The sequence below is a fragment of the Lingula anatina genome, chromosome 6 (genome assembly GCF_051362555.1).
Source record: "Lingula anatina isolate TDL-2025a chromosome 6, LinAna3.0, whole genome shotgun sequence".
Lineage (NCBI taxonomy): Eukaryota > Metazoa > Brachiopoda > Lingulata > Lingulida > Lingulidae > Lingula > Lingula anatina.
Genome location: NC_141772.1, coordinates 9,949,978 through 9,971,409, shown reverse-complemented (window position 1 = coordinate 9,971,409; position 21,432 = coordinate 9,949,978). Strand labels below are relative to the sequence as shown.

Below are 21,432 nucleotides of genomic sequence, written 5' to 3'. Positions count from 1 at the left end.
GCAGCATCCATACTTACTTGGCAATACAATGACATATACAAGAACACATGTTGTTTTAAAACAGGTTAATGTTGAAGACCAGTTTTTTTTAATAAATAGGCATCAAGTAAGAAATGTAAAAAGCTAAAACTAGGCTGACTTGGATAAAAACAATACCAGCAGGGACAGCTAGGGTAAAAAGCAAGCTGTTAAAAAAAACAGATGTGACAAGGCTAAGGTAGCATTACAAGGACTGTCTGTTAATATTAATGTGAGAACATGTAATAATCAATGAAAATAGGAAAATTTTATCAGTTAGTTATGTTCTCACAAATTGGTCAAATTTTTGGTTAATTGGCCAAAACAAAGTGTGTTCTACAGTGACCTCTAGTGGGAACGTACATTATGAAACACAACATCATCATACAACGAACTGGAAAGCTCTCTTAACCCCTTAACATCCTGATCAGAGCAGGATTTAACATTAGCAACTAATTCTGGGTGATGCAGAGTTAAAATAGTGTCTTCACTTGCAGTCCGTGCCTGGAATTGAACAGTAGATCAAGGTTGTGAAGTCAAGATCATCACCGGGTTAAATTCATCAGATTACATTCACATATCACTGATATCAGTGATTCAGTATTCACTTTAATTGCTCAAGTGGCTAGTATGGCCCAGTACACTTGAGAGCTTACAGTGTATGTAAATATGCTGAAAAAAAATAGATAATACTCTGTAGACATGCAGTGTAATGCCACTTAATTAACTCTAACTCATTTTTTGTACTCATGATGAAATTATCAATAGGAATTACAATAACACATTTTAGCTTAACTGAAAATGACGCTTGAAGGCATGTCAGCCATACTAACTTGTTATGTCATTTATCAAACATCTGCTGTAAACATATAATCTAAACTAGAGGATCAGAGAGGCGATACCGCCTCTGGATATTGTACCACCAGCTGGAGTAAGCGCATTCTCATGGAAACCCCATCCCCAAAAAATGAACACCACCACCAGTCTTGTGCTTGACAAGCTCTATGAAATGCAATAAACAAGTGTCCTCAAAATATGAAAAAATATATATATATATATCGAACAAACATAACTGTTCAAAACAAGCAACTGTTCAAATTGAGCTGTATTTTCCTAACACTGATCACTCCTGTGATTTTCTAGACAATAGACAATTGGTTTTCCTTGAAATGCGTTATCAGTATTGCATATTTGCTGACAAAAGAGAAAACCTAGGGACAACAGTGGGCAGATCTCTGCTAGCTTTGAAGATATGAGGGGCAAGAAAATATGCAGAGTTCAGTTTGTGGTGAAAAAGTAGGTCAAAGGTCAATTTCAAGGTCACAGTATATGACTTCCTATAAAAGTTCAATAGTAGCTATGGGCATTTCTTTGCCAATTTTGGAGATATGAAGGCCAGGAAACATGCAAAGTGCAGTTCATCATAAATAGTAGATCAAAGGTCAATTTCAAGGCCATAGTAAGATTGCCAGTATATGACTTCCTATTCAAGTTCAATAGTAACTTTGGACTTATCTCTGCCAGTTTTCGAGATATAAGGGATAGAAAATTTGCAAAGTTCAGTTCATGGTGAAAAGTAGGTCAAAGGTCACTTCCAAGGTCACAATAAGACTGCCAGTATATGACTTCCTATTAAAGTTCAACAGTAATTATGGGTGTATCTCTGCCAGTTTTGGAGATATAAGGGTTGAAAATTTTGCAAAGTTCAGTTCATGGTGAAAAGTAGGTCAAAGGTCAATTTCAGGATCATATTTAGATTGCCAGTATATGACTTCCTATTCAAGTTCAATAGTAACTATAGGCGTATCTTTGCCAGTTTTGGAGATATAAAGATCAGAAAACTTGCAAAGTGCAGTACTGAAAAGTAGGTCAAAGGTCAATTTCAAGGTCACAGTTAGATTATCAGTATATGACTTCCTATTCAAGTTCAATAGTAACTATGGGCGTATCTCTGCTAATTTTGGAGTATTTCACATTTTCCCCACTGAATATTGTGATGTTGTAATTTTTGATATAGGGCAACGCCTAAACCATATCATAAACAAAAAAATGGACACCACCGCCAGTATTGCACTTGACAAGGTCTACAAAATGCAATAAAAAAGAGGTCTCTGGCATTTACCGTTCCAGATTTAGAGCGAGTTTTCAGTTTCGGTATCTAATGGCTGCTTCTCCCGTGAAAATGCACCGAATGACCCCAAACTCCCAAAGATGAAAGGAGTCCCCAAAGGTAACCCCTCATTATAACAGGAGAGCTTAGGGCTGTGTAGTTTCCTAAAATTAGCACAAACAAATATTTTTTTACAGAAAATTCCCATTTTTAGAAAATTTTGGCTTGTTTGACCTTGAAAAAAAGGTCAAAAGTCAAATCCAAGGGCATATTTGGAATCTCCACATATGACTTTCGGGTCACACTTCTTTAGTAATTTTTCCCATAATTCCTTTGGTTTGGGAGATATTAAGCATTGAATTTTCAAAAATTTTGACAAGGGTGCGTTTCAACAAGCGTCATGCCCAGGCCAGTGCACCGATGGAGACAAAAAAACCAGGGTGTTCAAGTTGAGATTATATGTGACCTAAATCCAAGAGATGGGGACACAGGTCTTTGCGGTCTAGGAGGAGAAGCGGTAACGGTGACTTGTTTCCGGCGCCCGACTGCGGAGCCGCAGGAGCCGGCGGAGCCGCAGGAGCCGGCGGAGCTGTACGAGACGGGTCGGGACTAAAACCATGAGTACCGCCAGCGTACACGCTGGTGGTACTAATAAACCTGAAACTTGTTAATACAGCTGACCATTTTCAAATTTGTTTATATTTATCTGAATAAAACAATAAACAGGATTACAAATATGATGAAAGTAAAACCATACTGTTTAAATAAATGTTCAAAAACGATAGCTATACCATTACTGTAATTCTGGTCATTCAACCAGTGTACAAAAGAAATTTATGCCCTTCTCTGAAATTTATGCCCTACTTGGTCCGCATTTATCCCCTACTGGGTCTGTACTTACCAATATGGGTACACATCTGGTGACCAGACCATACTGTAGACATCTTAGATAAGGCTCTGTTATCCTGTCAGGACATTCGGGGTGCAGGAGGTCCCACTCACACCTGTGCTGGGTCATGAAGTGATCATAGATCAACCCCGTACTATATGAAAAAGAATTTGACACCGATAAAATATAAATTTTAAAAAAACAAACATGTAAACATAAAATATACAGTGAAGTTGCCTTGTACATCTGATTCATTTCAGTTTGAAATTTTATCAATAAAATGGGTTTTATGTAGTACTGTTTACTCAAAGGTAAAATATTTATTTTGTATCATAACTGTTTCCATTCAAGCCTGCTGCATATTCTTATATTCATACTTATTAAAATATTGTAGGAAATTTTGAAAGTAGTTACTGTGCCTTGATTTTCTATCTTGACAAATTTTTCCAATCTTGAAAATAAAACCTGCACAGGAGTGGAAGCTAGTGTAATTTTCAGCAATAATTCATAATTACTGAGAAGGAACAACTTGTAACAAGTAAAGTCTAATATTTATTTGAAAATTTAATCTTACCCCAGATTTGTTAATTTCATTGATTTCATGGACTGCAAATAAAGAAAGTTCAAAGAATTATTTATAAGTGAAAAACCATATAATTTCACACAGAAAATTGTGTAAAAAGCGTTCAGCTATAAAAGACAAACATGCTTTAAGTGTTATTTTCCCAATTACCCATAGCAATTATACATGTATGTTATTAACAATCAGTATCCCCCCCCCCCTCCCCACCACACACACAAACCTCCTGAGCTAAATTTAAAATCAGTTATATTCAGAATACACTAATCAAGTGTATTAGAACTGCATAGACCAATTATAAAACTGGCAAAGATTACTAAGATAACATTAATTAGATTAATTTAGGAGCTTGGATGACACTTCATGTTTTCAAACATTCTTAAGTCACAGCTTCGGTCAATTCTGAACATGGCAAACATCATCAAGAAGTGTCAAAACAGCCATAACATACCAGGTCAGCCATCTTGTCCATGATCTGTATATTATCTTGGTGGGGGTGCTGGCGGGTGTCTCGTCCTCTTCTCTTCAGTTCTTCCAGTGTGGGTCCCTTGGACTGCTTGCCTTTCTTCTTACCCGTACTAGCCGATTTCTGGGATCAATAAATTAATGTTTGTAGCAATATGCGTGAAAAAGCGTGAAATGATCGCATCAGAATTGCGAACACTTCATTTATATGTTCATATAACCAATGGAAAAATCTGTCTACAGATAGCATGTGGTGTTTCTATTCTAATGAAAAAAAACAGCAACAATGAATTATGCAACATACAACAACATGTACCTGCATATGGTATGTATTTACCTAGTGCACACAAAACAGATGTACCCGGATCTTATCTGGAAAACCATCCCGCTATGACTTTTTACATGTATATATACATAATTTAAAAAACTGTGTTTTATGATGGCAAACATTTTAGTTATTCTGTAAATTTGAACATGTCAAAGACTTGGTTTTTGTAAAATTTACTGAAGTCAGGGGCAGACATAAAAATGGAAGAAGCTGCAACTAATAAAGTCTGTTGAAATCGGAAGAGGTGAAATTTCTCACATAACTTAGTGGGTATATCAGGTCTGAAGGCAGAAATTTCATATGGGGCTTCTTTTTCTGAAAAAGTGAACTTTTAAACCCATCAGTCAATCAAAATTGAAAAACTGCAAAGACTTGAGAAGCCTGTCGTACATATTAAATTTAATTCATAATTTGATAATTTAAAGCAGACCTTTTCCAGCTAAAAGGGTGGTTCTTTCAGGAAAAAAAAAGAGACAAAATGAAGAAGATTAATACGTAAAGCATTTCTTGCCCTAGCTGATACCCAGGTACATTGCAGAGATAGTCTTGATATATATTCAATCTTTTACAAAATGTCCTTGAATTCCTACCTTTGGTTTAACTGACTGTGTCTTAACATTGGATGGGGTCTCATCACTCTTTGTCTGAAACAAACCCAACAATATGCCATAAACTACACATAGCACTGTGCCTAGATTATAAAGTCACATTATAAACAAATTAATTTGCACAGTGAAAGTCTAATGGTACATTCACAACAAGTAGATCCGTGGCCTAATTATCAGATCCGAGGACCAAATACGGCAGATGCCCCTTGAAAGCTTGCTGCATAGTTCCATAATAGACACTGTACAGATTCCCCACTGGTAAGATTTCAAGTCGGTAGGCCATGCATGCTTGATCCACTGACCTGTTAGGCTGAGAATCAACTTCTGTTGTGAATGCTGCCTAAGTCTTCTATTGACTTCATAAATGAACCATATTAGTAGACATAATTCAGTGTCTATAAGAACCAACTGCTCAGTTGCAGTGAATCAGGCAAACTTAACATCTTTACAGGCAACGAACTGCTACCTGTATGTCCATGTGTATTGTAGAGAGATACATAAAATACAATATAACAATTAAGAGAATTAAGAATTGTCAAGCAATATGAATCTGAAAGCAAAATTGAAAGTTATAATATTCCCATATATATCAGTATCAACCTTATATCAAACTAATCTGTCTAATCAGGTAAATTTGACAATAACAAGTAGGAACATGTTATCAGTACTGATCAGTGCATTACCTGTGGTGCAGGGGCTGGGGCATCCCCTACACCCCCCTCGCAGGAATTTGGTGATGGATTTTCAGTCTGCACTAGTCCTGTGGCCTTGGGATCAGAGCTCGCTGAATCTGGCTCTGATGCTGGAGATCCTTTGTTTATGATCGGTGGATCCATCTGAAACATATTTAAATGGGCAAATTATTTTAAGTCATAAGTGATTTTTGAATAGATCTTCCACTTGCACTGGCCCCCGAGACTAACTCTGCTGCCCCTTTGATCGGTTCATGAAGCTAAAAATCACATTTAATAAATTCATTGTTACCAATGGCAGTTTACTCTTTATGTTGCCTCATTTTTCTATCTTAGACATTCTAGACGTGCACAACATGCGTAAAACGAAAGGAACTCGCTTCACTTTGAGGCATCGCTACACAAACATGAAAATGCATCCAACTTCATTCGTGTGGAGAACAAGAAAAGTTGAACTTCTCATTGAAGTTATTTCTCATTAAAATTATTTTTCACAGTGGATAGTAACAAATATAAAATACCTTTATTGCAAAATATCTCCAACCGGCTTACAAAGTGCGGAGTATTACATGGCAGCAAATAATAAATGAAAACAGAGCGGCTTTTCCGCTCTGATAACGTGATTTCGTCGATACGTGGCGCGCAAGCAAAAAGGCAAGAGGCGAGCAAACAATAGTTACGGGTTTGACAAGTTTTAAAAGTTATAATGTATATGTTAACTTATCCTGCAAAGCTACTAATCTTTCCAAATTCAGACCTTAAAAACTATTAAACATCTTAAATAAAAGTACTAGACGTCAAAAGTTCCTTCAAAGTCAGGCCGCTTATAAAATAGTAAAAATACCGAAAACTGCATTAAACAGGGGCCGACGGATCCAGAATTATTGAAAGAGGGGTCCGCGGATGAGAAGCCGTCCCTTCCCCTCCCCCCCTCCCCTTGGCGTGGGTTTGGTATTTTAGAGGGCGAATGGTGCCATTTGGTACAGTTTAGAATTATGATTCAGCTAGTCAAAATAAAAATTTCAAGAGGGGACCATTGATGTGATTTTTTTTTTTCAGAAATTGAAGGGGGGGGGGGGGGTCAGGACCCCTCTGATGCCCCCTCTAAATCCGCCACTGATTAAATATGCTGTACTGCCTATCATTCTCCTCACGGCTATTTGAGAACGTAACATTGGATAGCAAACCATATTTTTTATCATTATTATTATATTTTCTTAAGTAAAAAAGTAAATTGGAATGAAACATAACGCAATGCATGGTTTAATCTTAAAATATAAGAGGGGGAGGGGAAGGAGAGAGCATTTACATAAATTGCAATACTATTTTTTCTTATTTTTCCCAAAGTAGCGTTCTTTATTATACAGTGGCGGATTTAGAGAGGGGGGGGGGGAGGGGGGGTTCCTGACCCCTCCCCCCCTTCGGTTTCTGAAAAATACATCGCACCAATATTCCCCTTTTGAAATTAGAATTTTGAAATTTTAGTTCTAAACCGTAGGCCTACAAAAGGGCACTGTTTGCTGTCCAAAACACAAAAAAAATAAAAATATTTCGGGGCCCTTTAGCAGGCCACGAACCCCACGCCAAGGGAGCAATAGTCTGCTTCGCATCCGAGGCCTGTCGATCCGCCCCCCCCCCCTCAAATAATCCTGGATCCGCCCCTGATTATATGAAGTGCAACTTCTAGATTAACAAAAACCATCATGTGTTTGGGAGGAATATGAAAAAATCGATCATCGAACTTGATTTTTCGTCGACAGCCTCTTAAATTGTCTTAGAGTTTACGACAAGGAGGGCATGTTCTGTCGTCTGCGGGCGCAGTGCCTTGCGCAAAGGGTGATCAATGACAGGCAATCTTACTCAAGATCGTCGTTCAAAGAAAGGGATTAAAATAAGGCGCATTATATCAGAAAAACATTTTTCTCTGCAAGCAGTAAAATGTAAACGGAAGACTGTACATTTATAAACGGTGATCAGGCTCAATCCACGCATAAGATCAGCAAATAAATCGAGTAAATCTTCATCCAAAAATGGAAACGGCAGTCCTTCTTAATCCAGATTCTAATTCATTGGAAACTCGTCCAAATATTGGTACGTTTACTTGTCTGAATTTGGTTTCTTTCCTGGACTGTGGCACGTGCATGCGTGCGCACGCACGTGCCTGGCCCATAAATGAAATGCAGTAAAAAAAAAAAAAAAACATGGATACAACGAATAACCATATCTCATTTTTTGGATATAGTTTATTTTATATTTTAACCTTATAACAAATCTGGTGAATTAAATTGGTTAATAAAACCAACAGAATAAGTTTCAGCAAAGACAGTGAACACAAATGAATTCACATTACGAACCCATATAACTTTGTAATTTTAGTGGAGGTATTACATATGTATGGTATAGACTATGGACTAGATATCACAAAACATATGGAATAACGTTTTAAAACTTGGGTAGAAAAATAATGGTAAAATAATCCTCCTATATACCAAGGAAGTTACAAAATATACACAATGAATCTGATTAATGGCTAACTTTGGAAAGGTAAAAAGATTTCTTTTAATTGCAATGTGCATGTATTGCGATGTGTAATAAATGTAGATGTGTATTTTCCTACAAAACCATGTAGCAACAAAATTGACAAACAATTCATTTTAAAGTGATAGAGTTATCTACAGCAACTACTACAAAGGTATCGTTTATAATACAACACATCGTTTCAGACATCACAGACCACACAGAATTCTTATATGAGCATTAAAATGTGACCAGAAATTTGTTATTACACACTGAAAATTCCTGGCGCAACTGACATCTTTGTTCAGTTTCAGAAGACAGTATCCACAAGCTCAATCTTTTCCATTTGAATTCATAATAACGGGGTAAACACAATTTGAGCAGTCTCATAGACATAATAACTAATCTTTTTTGTGCTCTTTCATAATTTTTTGAGGTCCTTCTTTCAAGAGAAAGGTAAAATAAAGTCTTGAGATTGCTAATTGGGATGAAGATCGTCTCTTAGCATATAACAATTTTCACAAATTGAACTTTTTTTTTATATTTTAACAAACAACAATCAAATGAAATATTTACAAGGCCATGATCTTGACATCCGAAAATTAAGGCAACTATATTCTGTTATTTAGCACATAATACATAAATTTTAATTTTATTTTATAATCTGTGAGAAATAAAAATAATTTAAAAATGATTTAATATCATTCAAAAATGATAAAATCACAGAAAAATGGAAGACAATGTAAAATATGCAAGGGTATAATTATTTTTCTCTCTCCTCCTTTCTTCATATTTCTGTCATCAAAACATTTAAAAGAAATCACTCAACATTTCATAAAAGAGTGTGTGTTTTCTTTGCATGGGATTCATACATAAGTTATAAATGCTTTCTGTGCTCAGCTAAATAATTATTGCTTCTCTGTCCCCGTGCCTCCTAAACTGGTCATGGGAAAATAATTCTGTGCTTAATCCCTAGATGGCAGCACTGTTTACAACTAATGATAGGACCTACAATATTGTCTGTGCAGTCTGAACTACTGATAACACAGTGGCTTTCATGCCTCCAAAAACATCTTTGATTTGTCAACATTTACAAGGTGTTATGCTAAAGAAAATGTTACTTTTTATAAATAATAATCTCTAGTACAATACAAAAGAGATAGTAGTCTGTTTACGTACAAGTATATACAATTACCGGAATTAAAACAAGGCAGCATGTTTGTACATAAAAATGAGACACTGAGGTTAGGAGAGATTTATACATTATCTATGTACAACAACTGGGAATGGGGAGGGGGTCTGTTTATAATGTACAAATGTTACCATGCCTCCGCTATGAAAAAACAACATCTTTCTCCTTGTTTAAAACAAATGATTTCTAATGAATTATAAATCTGTTATTTCTTGCACTTCATAACCATGTACTGTTCTTTGTGCTCAATACTCCATGTGGTACGTGATCTTTTCATGAAACCAGATCTGTTTTCAGCTAGAGAGCAGGTGGCAAACTCTGCACTGCTTGTGGGGGCTGTGGCTTGATGTTGTGTTTCTTCATATATGAGATGAACTGGTCTGGGATTTCTTCCAAGACTTCTTTGGCAAGCTGTGCCTTGCTGATGCCCATGTCAGAGTTGGAACGGATGAAATCTCTGAACGGCACAAACTGATGAAATGAGAAATTCGAAACATTATTACTTGCAAACATTTAAACTTATTTTATACTAAAAGTTGGTCAAGCTTACAGATGAGTTGGTATAATACCAAATATCAGTAAAGCTTAGCATTCATAACAGACAGACTTTTTAACAAGTGTGCTTGCTTTAACTTTTATACATTTTTTTTTGCAAATGTCATGGATACACAATCACAACTTAAAATACTACCCCTGACTGAACTGCCATGTACCAATCAGAACATATCTTATTGGCAAAACATTTACCGCATTTTACCAGTCTTACCTGTACAATATCTCTCTCAGCATACCTTCCTCTTGAAGACACCCTGATATCATCTCCATCCAACTCCACCATAGCTGAAATACAAAAGATTTCCTTTATTCCCCTGTGTAATAACAAGACTTGGCAAACACTCAAACTATTCTGACATAAATATATGTGAATATTGAATATGATAGTGTTCCTAATCCATGAAAACAACAACATATTATTACATAAAATATACAAACAACATACAGAGAAATGACTGTGAAGTATTTAGGATGGTAAATAGCTGAGGTAACCGCCAGTTTGCCTACATGAACCACAATATTTGGAACAAGTCAATCACCCGCATTAACACTATTATAAAAACTCAATACAACTTGGACTATTACCATCAAAATCAGCTTCTCCTATTCCTACTATGATAATAGACATGGGCAAGGATGCAGCCTGAAAAGATCCATACACATTTGTAACAGTTACAATTTTAAAATTAGAATTATATTTCAGATTTTCAGATTACCTATAATTATCTTTAACTTGTCAATGACAAAATTAACATGAACTGAAATGCGATTTGAGAATTTCATGAAATATCATTTTCAATTTGCAATTACAAACTTTTTCTTGGTCAAGAATACATGTATTAATCAGAATAAAGATATAGCAATGTAGGCTATAAATCAAGTAATTTGGTGGTATTCTGATAAGAACTGATGTGTGCCACTTTTAACAGAGCCTTATTACTGGAGGCAAAAACACATGGGAGCACATTCTATAAGTCCTACTACAAACACCTACATTTACTATGGCTTCTTTGGTCTGAGGCATATCCGTGATAATTCCATCAGTTAATATCAACAAAATAAAATAATCTGTTCCATTCCGCCTGGCAGATGCAAACCTTGAGGAAAAAAGGATTAAATGGGAAATTCATTTTTATTTGTAGTTTCTATAAATTAAGCTACCTCTGGCCACCAAGTATTATTTTCCATACCAATCAACATAATATTCAAAAGAAATTCTTCAAAGACTATGTAAAACTGGGTAACAGTATAATTTTTTTCTCAAATTTTCTACTTCCATTTTTAAAAGGCAAAAGCAATGGTTATAATATTCTTTCAAAGTGAGCACTGGAAATTGTTAGTAATGCATACCTGGCCACATGGTTGATAACAGGAGCAAAGTTTGTGGGCCCATAAAGCTGAACTTTCTGTAAAGCATTGGAATATGCCTGCATCACTCCTTGTAAGCCAGCACAGTAAGGATCCGTGGGATGCATGTTCTGGACGGGAAATAAATACAATATAAATATTGATTATACCTTACCTGCCAGTAAATACTGGCAAAAATTTACAGATGTGTGTGTGTGTGTGTGTGTGTGTGTGTGTGTGTGTGTGAAAATGACACTCGAACTTTACACTAGACTACAATATGACCATATAATTAAGAAATTTTACCATAAAAATGACAGAAGTGGGATATAAACTTACAGAAAGTGATTGATATATGAAGATAACCATTATACATCCAGAATACTAGTATATAATACAAAACTATATATTAAAATCTTATTCTGGATTTAACAATATCTCCCATTTTTTTAGTAAATGGTTACCATGACAATGACCAAGTCTATAAATATTCTATTGCCATGTCAATCATTCCTCTGGTAGAACATATCTCATGAGATAAAGTGAAAACATATTTGCCATATATCCAATTCCTAGGTATAATTCAAAATCTCAAAAGTCCTTCATATTGACACATTAGCAGATTTTTACATTTCTTTGAATGTGCATTACATTCCACTTCTTACCACAAAAAATTCATGTGAAATTCTCCCATCAGGCGGCAGACGTGCCCCAAACCCCAGCACTGGGAACAACTTATCACTGGAAAAAAACAACAAATTACTATCAAAATTACAAAATGGCACTATGGTATAATTCATGTGATACAACAAAAAGTGTTTCTAGGTGTTATACTTAGTCTAGTTATTTGTATAATTCACAGTTTGTATACATCTGGGAAGAGACTGTCATTCAGTAAAAGTAGTCAGAAAATACGTTGTGGGGTCCAGAAGGCCGCCCAGGCCAATGATAATTTTGGCTCCCAAAAATATTTTGCTTTTTGACTTTACAATAAAGCAAGTTTAGTCTCAGAGAAGCTTCCCAATAATTATCCATTACTGTCTATAACCATCCATACTGAGTTGGATAGTACAGAATCATACCACGAAAGAATTTTGTCCCAAACCCGGTGCCCTTTTACTTCTGACTTACAAGTTCTAGTCTTCTATAACTTCTATAAAAATACTGATATATGTTCAAAACCAGATGCCCTTTTACTTCAGATTTATGAGTCATAGTCTTCTATAATTTCTATAAAAATACTGAGTTTTTGTCCAAAACCAGATGCCCTTTTAGATAAGACTTACGAGTCATAGTCTTCTATAATTTCGCCCACTGCCTGCAGAGCCATGGCATACTGTGTAGGCTGGTATGGGTTGATATAGTGAAGAGAGGTCGGAGTCCTGGGGTCCCCATTGGACGCAGTGAAGTCTATGGCTATAGTGCACTGGAGCTGGGTACTGGAAGAATAATGGAAGCTAAGCTTATGTAGGATTTATTAAGGATATCGTCACTCTTCACCTCAAACTCCATATTTACTGCATTCATACATTCTTTTAGGTGAAAGATAAATCTGCAGTGTTCAGTGACTACATTAAATAACATTTACACATATGCCATCTTTTCTTAAACATTTAAAATGTTTTTTAAAATGTTATTCTAAAATGTTTTTTGAAAACATTTTTAAAATGTAACCTGTATTCTAGCACCTGGCACATCCAGAATTTCGAACAAATGCTAATTCAACTAATCATCAGAAGCAAAGTCTATCCTAAGAAGGACTCCTTTTGCTTACCCTCCTTTAATGTAGTCTAAAAATGTTGGTACTTGTACAACTCTGCAACTCTCCACAGTGACCTGGAGATAAAACAAATGTCGTTTATGTGCTGGACACTAAAAACATTGATGATCATAGTTTTTAGAGTATTTTTTACAACCAATGGCTCTATCAGACATGATTATATTGTTGTTACATTACTGAATGACTAAACAGTGAAAAAATATGCTGCAGGAGATAAAATTTAACTATTAAATATTGCATTTATAAATTTGTTTAAAAGCCCATAACTGTTCCTCACTTACCACTCCAGAATTTTTATACTTGGCTCCCTTTTTGGCCTTCTTCTTTGGATTAATACACTGAAGAAAAGAATGTTTTACAGAGGATGAGCAATACATCTTAGCGGAAGCAGGGAGACCATCAGCAGATCAGTCAACTCTACTTTAATGTGGGTCGGCCATATTTGATTCTTGGATCTGTTAGTCAGCAGATCAACCTGTTCTGTATGTCCTCTTATTTGTGTACATACTAACTTTGGAATTATCTAAATAACACAAACAAATGGAATAAAATAACAATTTCACTTCATTCTGCCAGACACTAAAGCTCAGGGTTACAAAAAACTACAGTGAATCAAAGCAGCTATCAATATCAGCAGAAAATACTACCTCAAATTCATTTTGTCCACATTTTCCCTTGGAGAGCTCCCTCAGTGTTGTGAAAAATTCACCTATCAGGTCATGCCTAAAATAAGGGGAAAAACAACAAATTAGAATAACTATTTCTGAATTTCAATCAAATCCCCATATAATACAACTGTTAAACAAGACAGCAAAGCTGTCAAATGTAAAGACAAAAAGCAGAAAATAATGACACCAGGCATAACAGAGAGTTTCGACAGGACCTTGAATGCATGTGTGTGATGGACATTCACACCCAACACAATGGCACACCTAACACAATGTGATGTAAAACTTTCATCTTACCCTCCGTCTCTATCCCAGTCATAACATTCCACTTTGATACTCCTGGAAAGAAACAAACCATGCACAATTTTCACTTAGTTTCAATTAATGCTTAAATATATCTAATGAGTATATGCTACACAGAGTATGTTTTACATTATACGATAATAACTGTCCGTGTAACATCTGTTTTGAAAATATTTTGCATAACAAACATTGATGTATTATTTGCTCCAAATCAATCTTCTTATGCTTCGTTGATGGCATTGATGTACTGCTCTAACTACCAGTAGTGTCTACTGAATACATTAGCTGACCCAACTTTTTTTTGATTACAGTACTTGAACATTTTGACCTGCATATAACCTTGACCTTTACATAACTTTGACCTACATATATGACCCCAGCTGACCTATATACCATACCTGTCATAGTCTCCATTGCACAGTGACCTCACAGGAATGGTGAAGACATTCCAGTTTGGGTTCAGTGTGTTTTTGATGACTTCTGTTTTGTGCACCACAGTGAAACTGAAAACATAAAAACCTTCAAACTTTAAAACAAAGTCCAACTTTAGTGCCCTTTAAACATAAATGGATTTGTAATGTCTCATTTTATAAGGAGCAAAATCAAGTCAAATACCAATAACGTTGATGACATAAAAAGTTAAAAAGAAAAACAAAACATCTGGGTTAATTCCATAATAGCTGATAATTACTGTTCTTCCATTCTGAGAATTATCCTTTGACACAATTACACAAGAAGTTGCAGAAGGGAGTGAAATCCCTTGAACAAAATTATAAGTAGGACCTGTCAAAGTTGACCTGTCCAGTTGATGTTTGTACACAACTTGATGAATATAGAGCCTGAATGTGAAGGTGTGTACGTGTGTGAGTGCATGCTTGAGACCCTTTTTTTTACGCCTCTTACCTCCCATCTTCATTACTCCTGTAGAACACAAGGAAGGGATCTGACTTGCCAAAGAAGTCCTTCTTATCCAGCTTTCTGCCAAATAACTGCATGGTCGCTTCTTCCTATAAAAACGTTCAAACACTGTTCACACATAACGAACATTACGGACAGAACACGACTAGTTAGAAAGATGTGCACAGGAGGTTCACTCTCTACCCCCTTCCAAAAAAAAAAAATAAATAAATAAATAATAATAATAAAATACAAAATTTAATACATAAATAAAGACCAAATCTCATTGACATATATTTTGTGACGTGTACTTTGCTAATGTCCAAAAGCGATTAATTGCAAAATGAGAAAATATTTTTTTCAGCTACATTAATAGATCTCAAAATATAGGTCAACTGTTCTCTGTCATGTGAGTTAGAAAATTAATGTTCTAGATGCAAAATAGAAAAACTTTACTTTTGATCTTATAGAGAGTTAGAGAGCAGATTGTATGGAACCATGTTATTTTAAAGCGACGGAAATTAGGGTTTTGATTTCACACAAAGGCATGTTTTTATGTTACAGATAGTCATGGTGAAAGCGTAGATCTTTTTGGTGACTTTAAGCTGACACTGGAATTTACAGAGCTATCACTCAAAAATGAAAGAAATAGAAAGCAACCTAACAGAAAGCTTGAAGCATTGCATCTACAAGTTCCAGTTTGTTAATGTTACTCATGACTTATTACTATGCAAAGCAAGCAGATTTTTCTATTTCCAAAGACAACATGCTCGACAGAAAAGGATGAAATACATAAACCATTACCTATAAGATGTAAAACATTAAGCACACTACACTACATTAGATAGTTTGCTTCTATCCTGAGGATGCTTATACAGGCACATTTAAGTAAAACAGAAGGGTACATTAAAGTAAGACAGAAGTTTTCTGTACATGCACACATGAGGTTCAGTAAAATAAGACAGCAGGGTAGATCAAAGTAAGACATGTTTTCTACAGAGAACTATGGAAAAGGTGACAGACTGAATATCAACAGAATGTCGTAATAGTAACCACTAATGCCAATATGTGTGTGTGCGTGTATCTGTGCGTGTGTGTGTTAATAAATGGCATCTTCATCACAAATGACATACTAAAACCCACTCAAACTTTGGGAAGTTTAGAAACTAACCCCTCCATTTTAGGAATAACAATAATACATACAATACAGATGGAAATTTTGCTTAACATTTAATTTTACTATGATATTAATGTTAAATGTGTGTAAACGAGAAACAAGTGCAGACCAACATGGTGGAAGATCCAAGTAAACCCAACAGTGCCCACACAGAAGGTTTGAAAGTGCAGCTAAATAAAGGTTATTTTTTGTGGCTACATCTTTTTATCCGAAGAGCACAGAGCAGGAGTGACATCTATAGTCAAAATTGGAATTTGTCCCTGTTTGAAGTAAGGACTTCCCACCAGCTTCACCGTTTTTGTGACAGTATATGAAGAGCAGTTAATGAAAATAAAAGCTTGAACACCTTGAATTTTACTTAAAACTTCAAGGTGTTAGAGCAGTTAATGAAAATAAAAGCTTGAACACCTTGAATTTTACTTAAAACTTCAAGCAATAGAAAATAATTTTAAAAAACTAATTTGCATTCAATTTCATAAAAAAGTAGAACTCAAACGAGAAAACAAACTGCATTTTCTTCAACATTTTGAAATAGTTCCATTTTCAAATGGCCAACGAAATTCAGCTTCATTTCATAAAAGCCAAACACCCTAAGTGGCAGCCAAGCAAAACCATTCTCCCATCACTGAGCAACCTAGATGTCATCACCACTCTAAACATCTCTCCATGTATATACCTTGCTTGTAACCAGTTCCTCAATAGACACTACAATTTACAAAGATCAGCAATAAATGCACAGACATATCTTTCTATTATTTATAACATATCATAGCATATGGCATCTAATGGGCCCACCCAAGCACCTGCAGTGATCAGCCATATGACTTCTTATTTCAGGTCATGCCAATTTGTAAGCGAATGTATTATTTTGATAGCCAGCATACACAATCAAAACCATATGCTTTATGCACAAGATTATTATTATGTTTTCAATAATAAAATTAATTTCATAATTTTAAAATTGGCTAAACTGTAATAAAGCAGAGTGAGCCCATTAGCACAGCCAAGGTCAAGAAGATGTGAATCTCGGGCTCATGCTAACACATATGAAAGATGCCAATACATTTTGCATACATTTTGGTTGAAGACTTGAAAAATGGTCAAAACAAATAAACCATGAATTTTGAATTGCCTGAAATATCTCAGCCTTTGGACTGAAAAAGATGCTAGTGTGAGCCCAGGATTCAAATTTTGTAATCAGAGATTTGATTACCTTACAACTAGTCATTTCATCTGCTGTCACTGCTTCAATGAAAGGGAAAGGAAAAAATAATAATTGTAAAACTTTTAGATCATCAGGAGACTACAGGATCATGCAAAAGAGTGATATAAACATCAATAACTGAAATAATTCACTTTAGGCAAAGGGATTGTTAACTAATCACAAAGGATTTTGGTCAATTTGGTTTAAAAACAGATCTTGAAAATAACTGTTTAAATAACCAAAAATTCACATTTATGATACTATTTAAGTATTGTATAAAAATTGGGAAAAGTTATGACAGCAGATCAAAATTTTAATTAAATTAAATTAACATTACATTTGAAACTTATTGAAACCAAACTGAGTGTCTTAAGTTAGACTTAATTTTATAAATTTAAAATCAATTAATTGACATATTTCAATACGCACCTATTATGGCTCCCTTCTTAATGTTTTGTCCCCTGAAATAAGATATCAAAATTTATATTCATTATGAATTTCAATAGTTTAACATACTGTGTGAAAAATGACCACCAGTTGTCAACGATTCTCATTATATAAAATGAACATTTTTTTTCTTATTTTTGCATAAAATAATTTTCTGCCTGCATATGTCCAGAACATCAGCAAGTGACAATGATCAATTCAGTTTGTTGTAATCCATAAAATAATGACTATGACATTATCAACAAGGTAAGAGCAAGTGCTCTATATGTCTTATGACTACAGCAACACTCGGCATCAGTAACATCTATGACGTGTTTTATATATCTACTGTTTGTGCTCTTTCTGGGTACTATACATACGTCAATGGTTTCTGCAGCCTGCCTGCACTGACAACCTCGCCCAGACTACACTCCATACGTCCCAGGAAATCCTGTAACATCAAACATAACTTCTAGTATAACAAGTTTGATATCTGTCCTTTTTTTCATTGCCCATGAGAAGTTGTCAAATTTCTGACATTGTTCTCTACTTCAGGATTTTTTCCTCTTTCTCCCTTTTACTACTAAGTTGTAAAATTTTGCTTCCCAAAGAGACTATAATATTGGTACTGTAAAGTAACTACCTTAAAAATACTAAAAAAAATTACTAATTTTAAATTTTTTTACTTACATGTTTGCTGAGGTCTGCACTCTTTGAGTCTACATCAAACCTAAATGAAATAAGTTATTTTAAATAAGAACACTCCTTCAGGATGTCAGCCTCTATGCATTCAATATAACAAAATGTTTACAGTGATAATTCAGAAAACCAGCAAGTTGAATTATCAGGATGATGAATTCTAAAATCTTGCAGGTCAGAGGAATGGGATGACTGCATTATCAGAGCTACATAGATTCATATCTATTGCCTTATTTCTTGAAACTGATTGAAAATCAACAACTAATATTTTCTATTTTATGTACAGATAGCCTCAAGTATTTTACATCAAACTCTTTGAATGAAAAGGAATAAAATGATGAACACTAAATTCCCCAAAAAACAAATTAGGGTACAGTTATTAATCATTATACATTTCCTTTCACACGCAATGTCAACTTCATTTTATTTATTCATTAAAAAAAATTTTCTACATCTTTTTTCAAACTTTAAAATTCTGTGTATTCTTTAAGCCATTTTCAGCCTGCAAAAATGATCCTGAATTTATAAAACTTCTCACTTTTCTATGATAAATCTAACTTACACCTCAAATCTTAACATCTGCCTCTCTTCAAAGAAGTAATGCATTGTGAACTTCTTGACAAAATCTGGATTGAGGTTGTTCCATATAACCTCTGTACGACCCAACTGGAAAGAATAAAACTAAAGTTAGTTTTAAATAAAAAAGGCCTTGGTTGACATAAAACACTGTATTATCTTATACACTTTGCATGGTGTTTGAAGTACAAAAACAAATATAAGCATATCATTTAATAATCAATTAAGTCAATGCAACACAGAATACACTGTAGCATAACTGATTTCATTTTCTTTTTGTACACAAATAAACTTAATGTCTTGAAAAATGGAAGTTATTCTCAACTTTAATTCAGATTTTTTAAAACCCCAATAACCTTACCTCTCTATATCTCTCAGATCCACGATCTTTGACATATAAAACACATACTGGAAAAGAAAGAAAAAAGTTTTTAACAAGAAGTACCTCCAACTTTTGGCAATGTAATTAACTACCAAGAGAGTGAAAAATCGTGTGTATCTCTCTTATCTCCTAGGACTCTTGAAACCATTGTATTGGACAAATCATGTTTATGAAATTACTGCTTAATTTACCTCCAGACTTATAGTTGGATTCATTCAAGACCTTCATTTAAGAAAAATTTTTTTCGTACTTACAAGGGTCTGACTTTGAAAAAACATCCATATCATGTAAATTCCTGAAAAAAAAAGCAATCTAGTTAAACATTTTTTGACTCTTTGGTTAAGTTATTACTGTCTTCTTTACATATGCTTTGTTATTGGAGCATCTTTACACACAATGTGCACAAACATGTTAGCACACATGTACACACATAAACACACACACATACACAGTGGTACAAATGCTCAATCATACAACTATGCACTATGAGATATATCTAATACATAAATCATTTATGTAATGTGTTCTTTGAATTTGGGATTCAGATTCGATCAGCAAAAGATATTACTATGTTAGTATTTTGTCAGATAAGTATTGCCTTTACCACACACATATATTGGTCTTATGACAGAGAAGTCGTTTAGCTATCATGAGAGGAAGAGAATCTGGTACTTTTGTAGTATACCCCCCCACCCTGTAACTTTCTGTAACTTTCACTTTTCAAACAGTTTTTTACATTTTCTTGTTCATCTATGTCAAAGCTGTTGAAATAAAATGCTTTTGTAATTACCTGTGGACTTTTCATTAGTTTTAATCACGTTTAATCCAGCCCATTGAAATACAATGTTAGAATCTTCAATTTACACCCGCAGTCAATAACTTGCCGCGTTTTCGTTGGCTAACTCTAAGGTAATTTTATGTGAACAAGTAGCTCATAATAATTTCACAGAGGAAGTCCAAGTATACAATGTATCAATCACATAAAATAAGTTAGAGTTAGCCAACGAAAACGCTGCAAGTTATTGACTGCAGATACATTGTAAATTTTCACATTGTATTTCAATGGGGTGGATTAAACGTGATTAAAACTAATAAAAAGACCACAGGTAATTACAAAAACATTTTATTTCAACAGCTTTGACATAGGTGAAAAAGACAAAGTAAAAAAATGTTTGAAAAATGAAAGTTTCAGGAAGTTACAGGGTGGGGGGGTATACTACAAAAGTACCGAGAATCTGAGTTTACAATTTTTTAGTGTCAGAACTTAAATTCTTAATAAATACGTAGAAGTCATTATAGGTGTCAATATCCGATTACAAATACACCACTCACTAGGGTATGACTAATAGTAATAGAAATACAAAACGACAAAATTTGCAGTTAGGCATTGCGAAATCTCGTCATTGCGTCGGTAATCGAGTTTGTTGCTCAACTTCTTGCCAAAATATTCTTGTCTTTTACAAAGGCTTCCTACAAGAATACTAATCACAAACTTTATAAAATTGGCTTTCCTGTTGAATTTTCTCAAGCATCATTTCATATGAAATTCGTCTGCTCGCGCGTAAATTGGGTTTAACTTGTTTATATGTCTAATTTAACTAGGTCAAACTACATCTGCATAATGCAATATCGATATGTCGTTCCTTTTCGATCTAAAATATGATAGAAGTTAACCAAACCTTTCTCAAATGCTCAATTTATGTGACTAATATAAGAACTTGCCTGCAAGAAACTGAAATTTCGACTAAAGTGGCCGGAATCGCCCCGGCCCCTGGTTGAAACATGCTAGCCATCGGAGTTCTGTTTTCGCAATGATCTCTGGGAAGGCAGGTGCCCTACTTTTAAAACCGAGAAGGTCAAATCCGGGTCAAACTGGGATTGACTGGCCAACATGAATAATTAATGAACAGAATCTTTTTGGGAATTTCCCTGTTGCATAATTAATCAATAAAGTCTTGCTACACTATTAGATTCCTCTTAATCTATTTGAATAAAACGCCCATCCCAAGTTTTTGCAAC

General features: G+C 34.7%; 2 protein-coding genes across 12 annotated transcripts in view; both read right to left on the bottom strand.

Annotated features, from left to right (window-relative positions):
- LOC106172630 (protein deacetylase HDAC6-like) overlaps nucleotides 1–6,380 on the bottom strand; it is a 29,976-nt gene extending 23,596 nt beyond the window's left edge. For 4 of the 9 annotated variants that reach the window (XM_087015015.1, XM_087015017.1, XM_087015018.1 and 1 more), the window contains exons 1-7: nucleotides 6,212–6,380; nucleotides 5,682–5,834; nucleotides 4,981–5,034; nucleotides 4,049–4,186; nucleotides 3,592–3,623; nucleotides 3,030–3,171; nucleotides 382–522 (exon numbers count right to left, since the gene is read on the bottom strand). In XM_087015015.1, coding sequence (XP_086871141.1) covers nucleotides 382–522; nucleotides 3,030–3,171; nucleotides 3,592–3,623; nucleotides 4,049–4,186; nucleotides 4,981–5,034; nucleotides 5,682–5,834 — 660 coding nt within the window. In that variant the 5' untranslated portion in view covers nucleotides 6,212–6,380. Of the gene's footprint in view, nucleotides 1–381; nucleotides 523–3,029; nucleotides 3,172–3,591; nucleotides 3,624–4,048; nucleotides 4,187–4,980; nucleotides 5,035–5,681; nucleotides 5,835–5,982; nucleotides 6,117–6,211 lie in introns of those variants that run through there. The other 5 variants (XM_013553421.2, XM_087015020.1, XM_087015022.1 and 2 more) reach the window with 2 other exon arrangements.
- Nucleotides 6,381–7,915: 1,535 nt separating this feature from the next.
- On the bottom strand, nucleotides 7,916–21,406 carry LOC106172625 (copine-8). Of its 3 annotated transcripts, none has more exons than XM_013553414.2 (21): nucleotides 21,136–21,406; nucleotides 19,668–19,708; nucleotides 19,393–19,439; nucleotides 19,018–19,121; nucleotides 18,447–18,486; nucleotides 18,137–18,207; nucleotides 17,760–17,791; nucleotides 17,340–17,371; nucleotides 14,956–15,059; nucleotides 14,451–14,555; nucleotides 14,047–14,088; nucleotides 13,729–13,804; nucleotides 13,363–13,419; nucleotides 13,076–13,137; nucleotides 12,588–12,740; nucleotides 11,967–12,042; nucleotides 11,305–11,432; nucleotides 10,949–11,051; nucleotides 10,540–10,597; nucleotides 10,166–10,239; nucleotides 7,916–9,870 (listed from the first exon to the last, which is right to left on the bottom strand). In XM_013553414.2, exons 1-21 carry the CDS (start codon nucleotides 21,204–21,206, stop codon nucleotides 9,697–9,699), a joined length of 1,650 nt encoding a protein of 549 aa, XP_013408868.2. In that variant the 5' UTR covers nucleotides 21,207–21,406; the 3' UTR covers nucleotides 7,916–9,696. The 3 variants fall into 3 exon arrangements, with proteins under 3 accessions (XP_013408868.2, XP_013408869.2, XP_013408870.2); XM_013553415.2 differs by having other exon boundaries at nucleotides 17,340–17,368; XM_013553416.2 differs by lacking the exon at nucleotides 17,340–17,371 and adding an exon at nucleotides 16,803–16,831.
- Nucleotides 21,407–21,432: the final 26 nt, after the last annotated feature.

Excerpts from the sequence above, each read along its gene's own strand:
- LOC106172625 (XM_013553414.2), bottom strand. The coding sequence starts at position 21,206 with ATGGCTAGCATGTTTCAACCAGGGGCCGGGGCGATTCCGGCCACTTTA. Across the intron at positions 13,420-13,728 it reads GTGGACAAAATGAATTTGAG|TGTATTAATCCAAAGAAGAA; the intron begins GTAGTATTTTCT and ends TCTTTTCTTCAG. Across the intron at positions 13,138-13,362 it reads AGTATAAAAATTCTGGAGTG|GTCACTGTGGAGAGTTGCAG; the intron begins GTAAGTGAGGAA and ends TTTTATCTCCAG.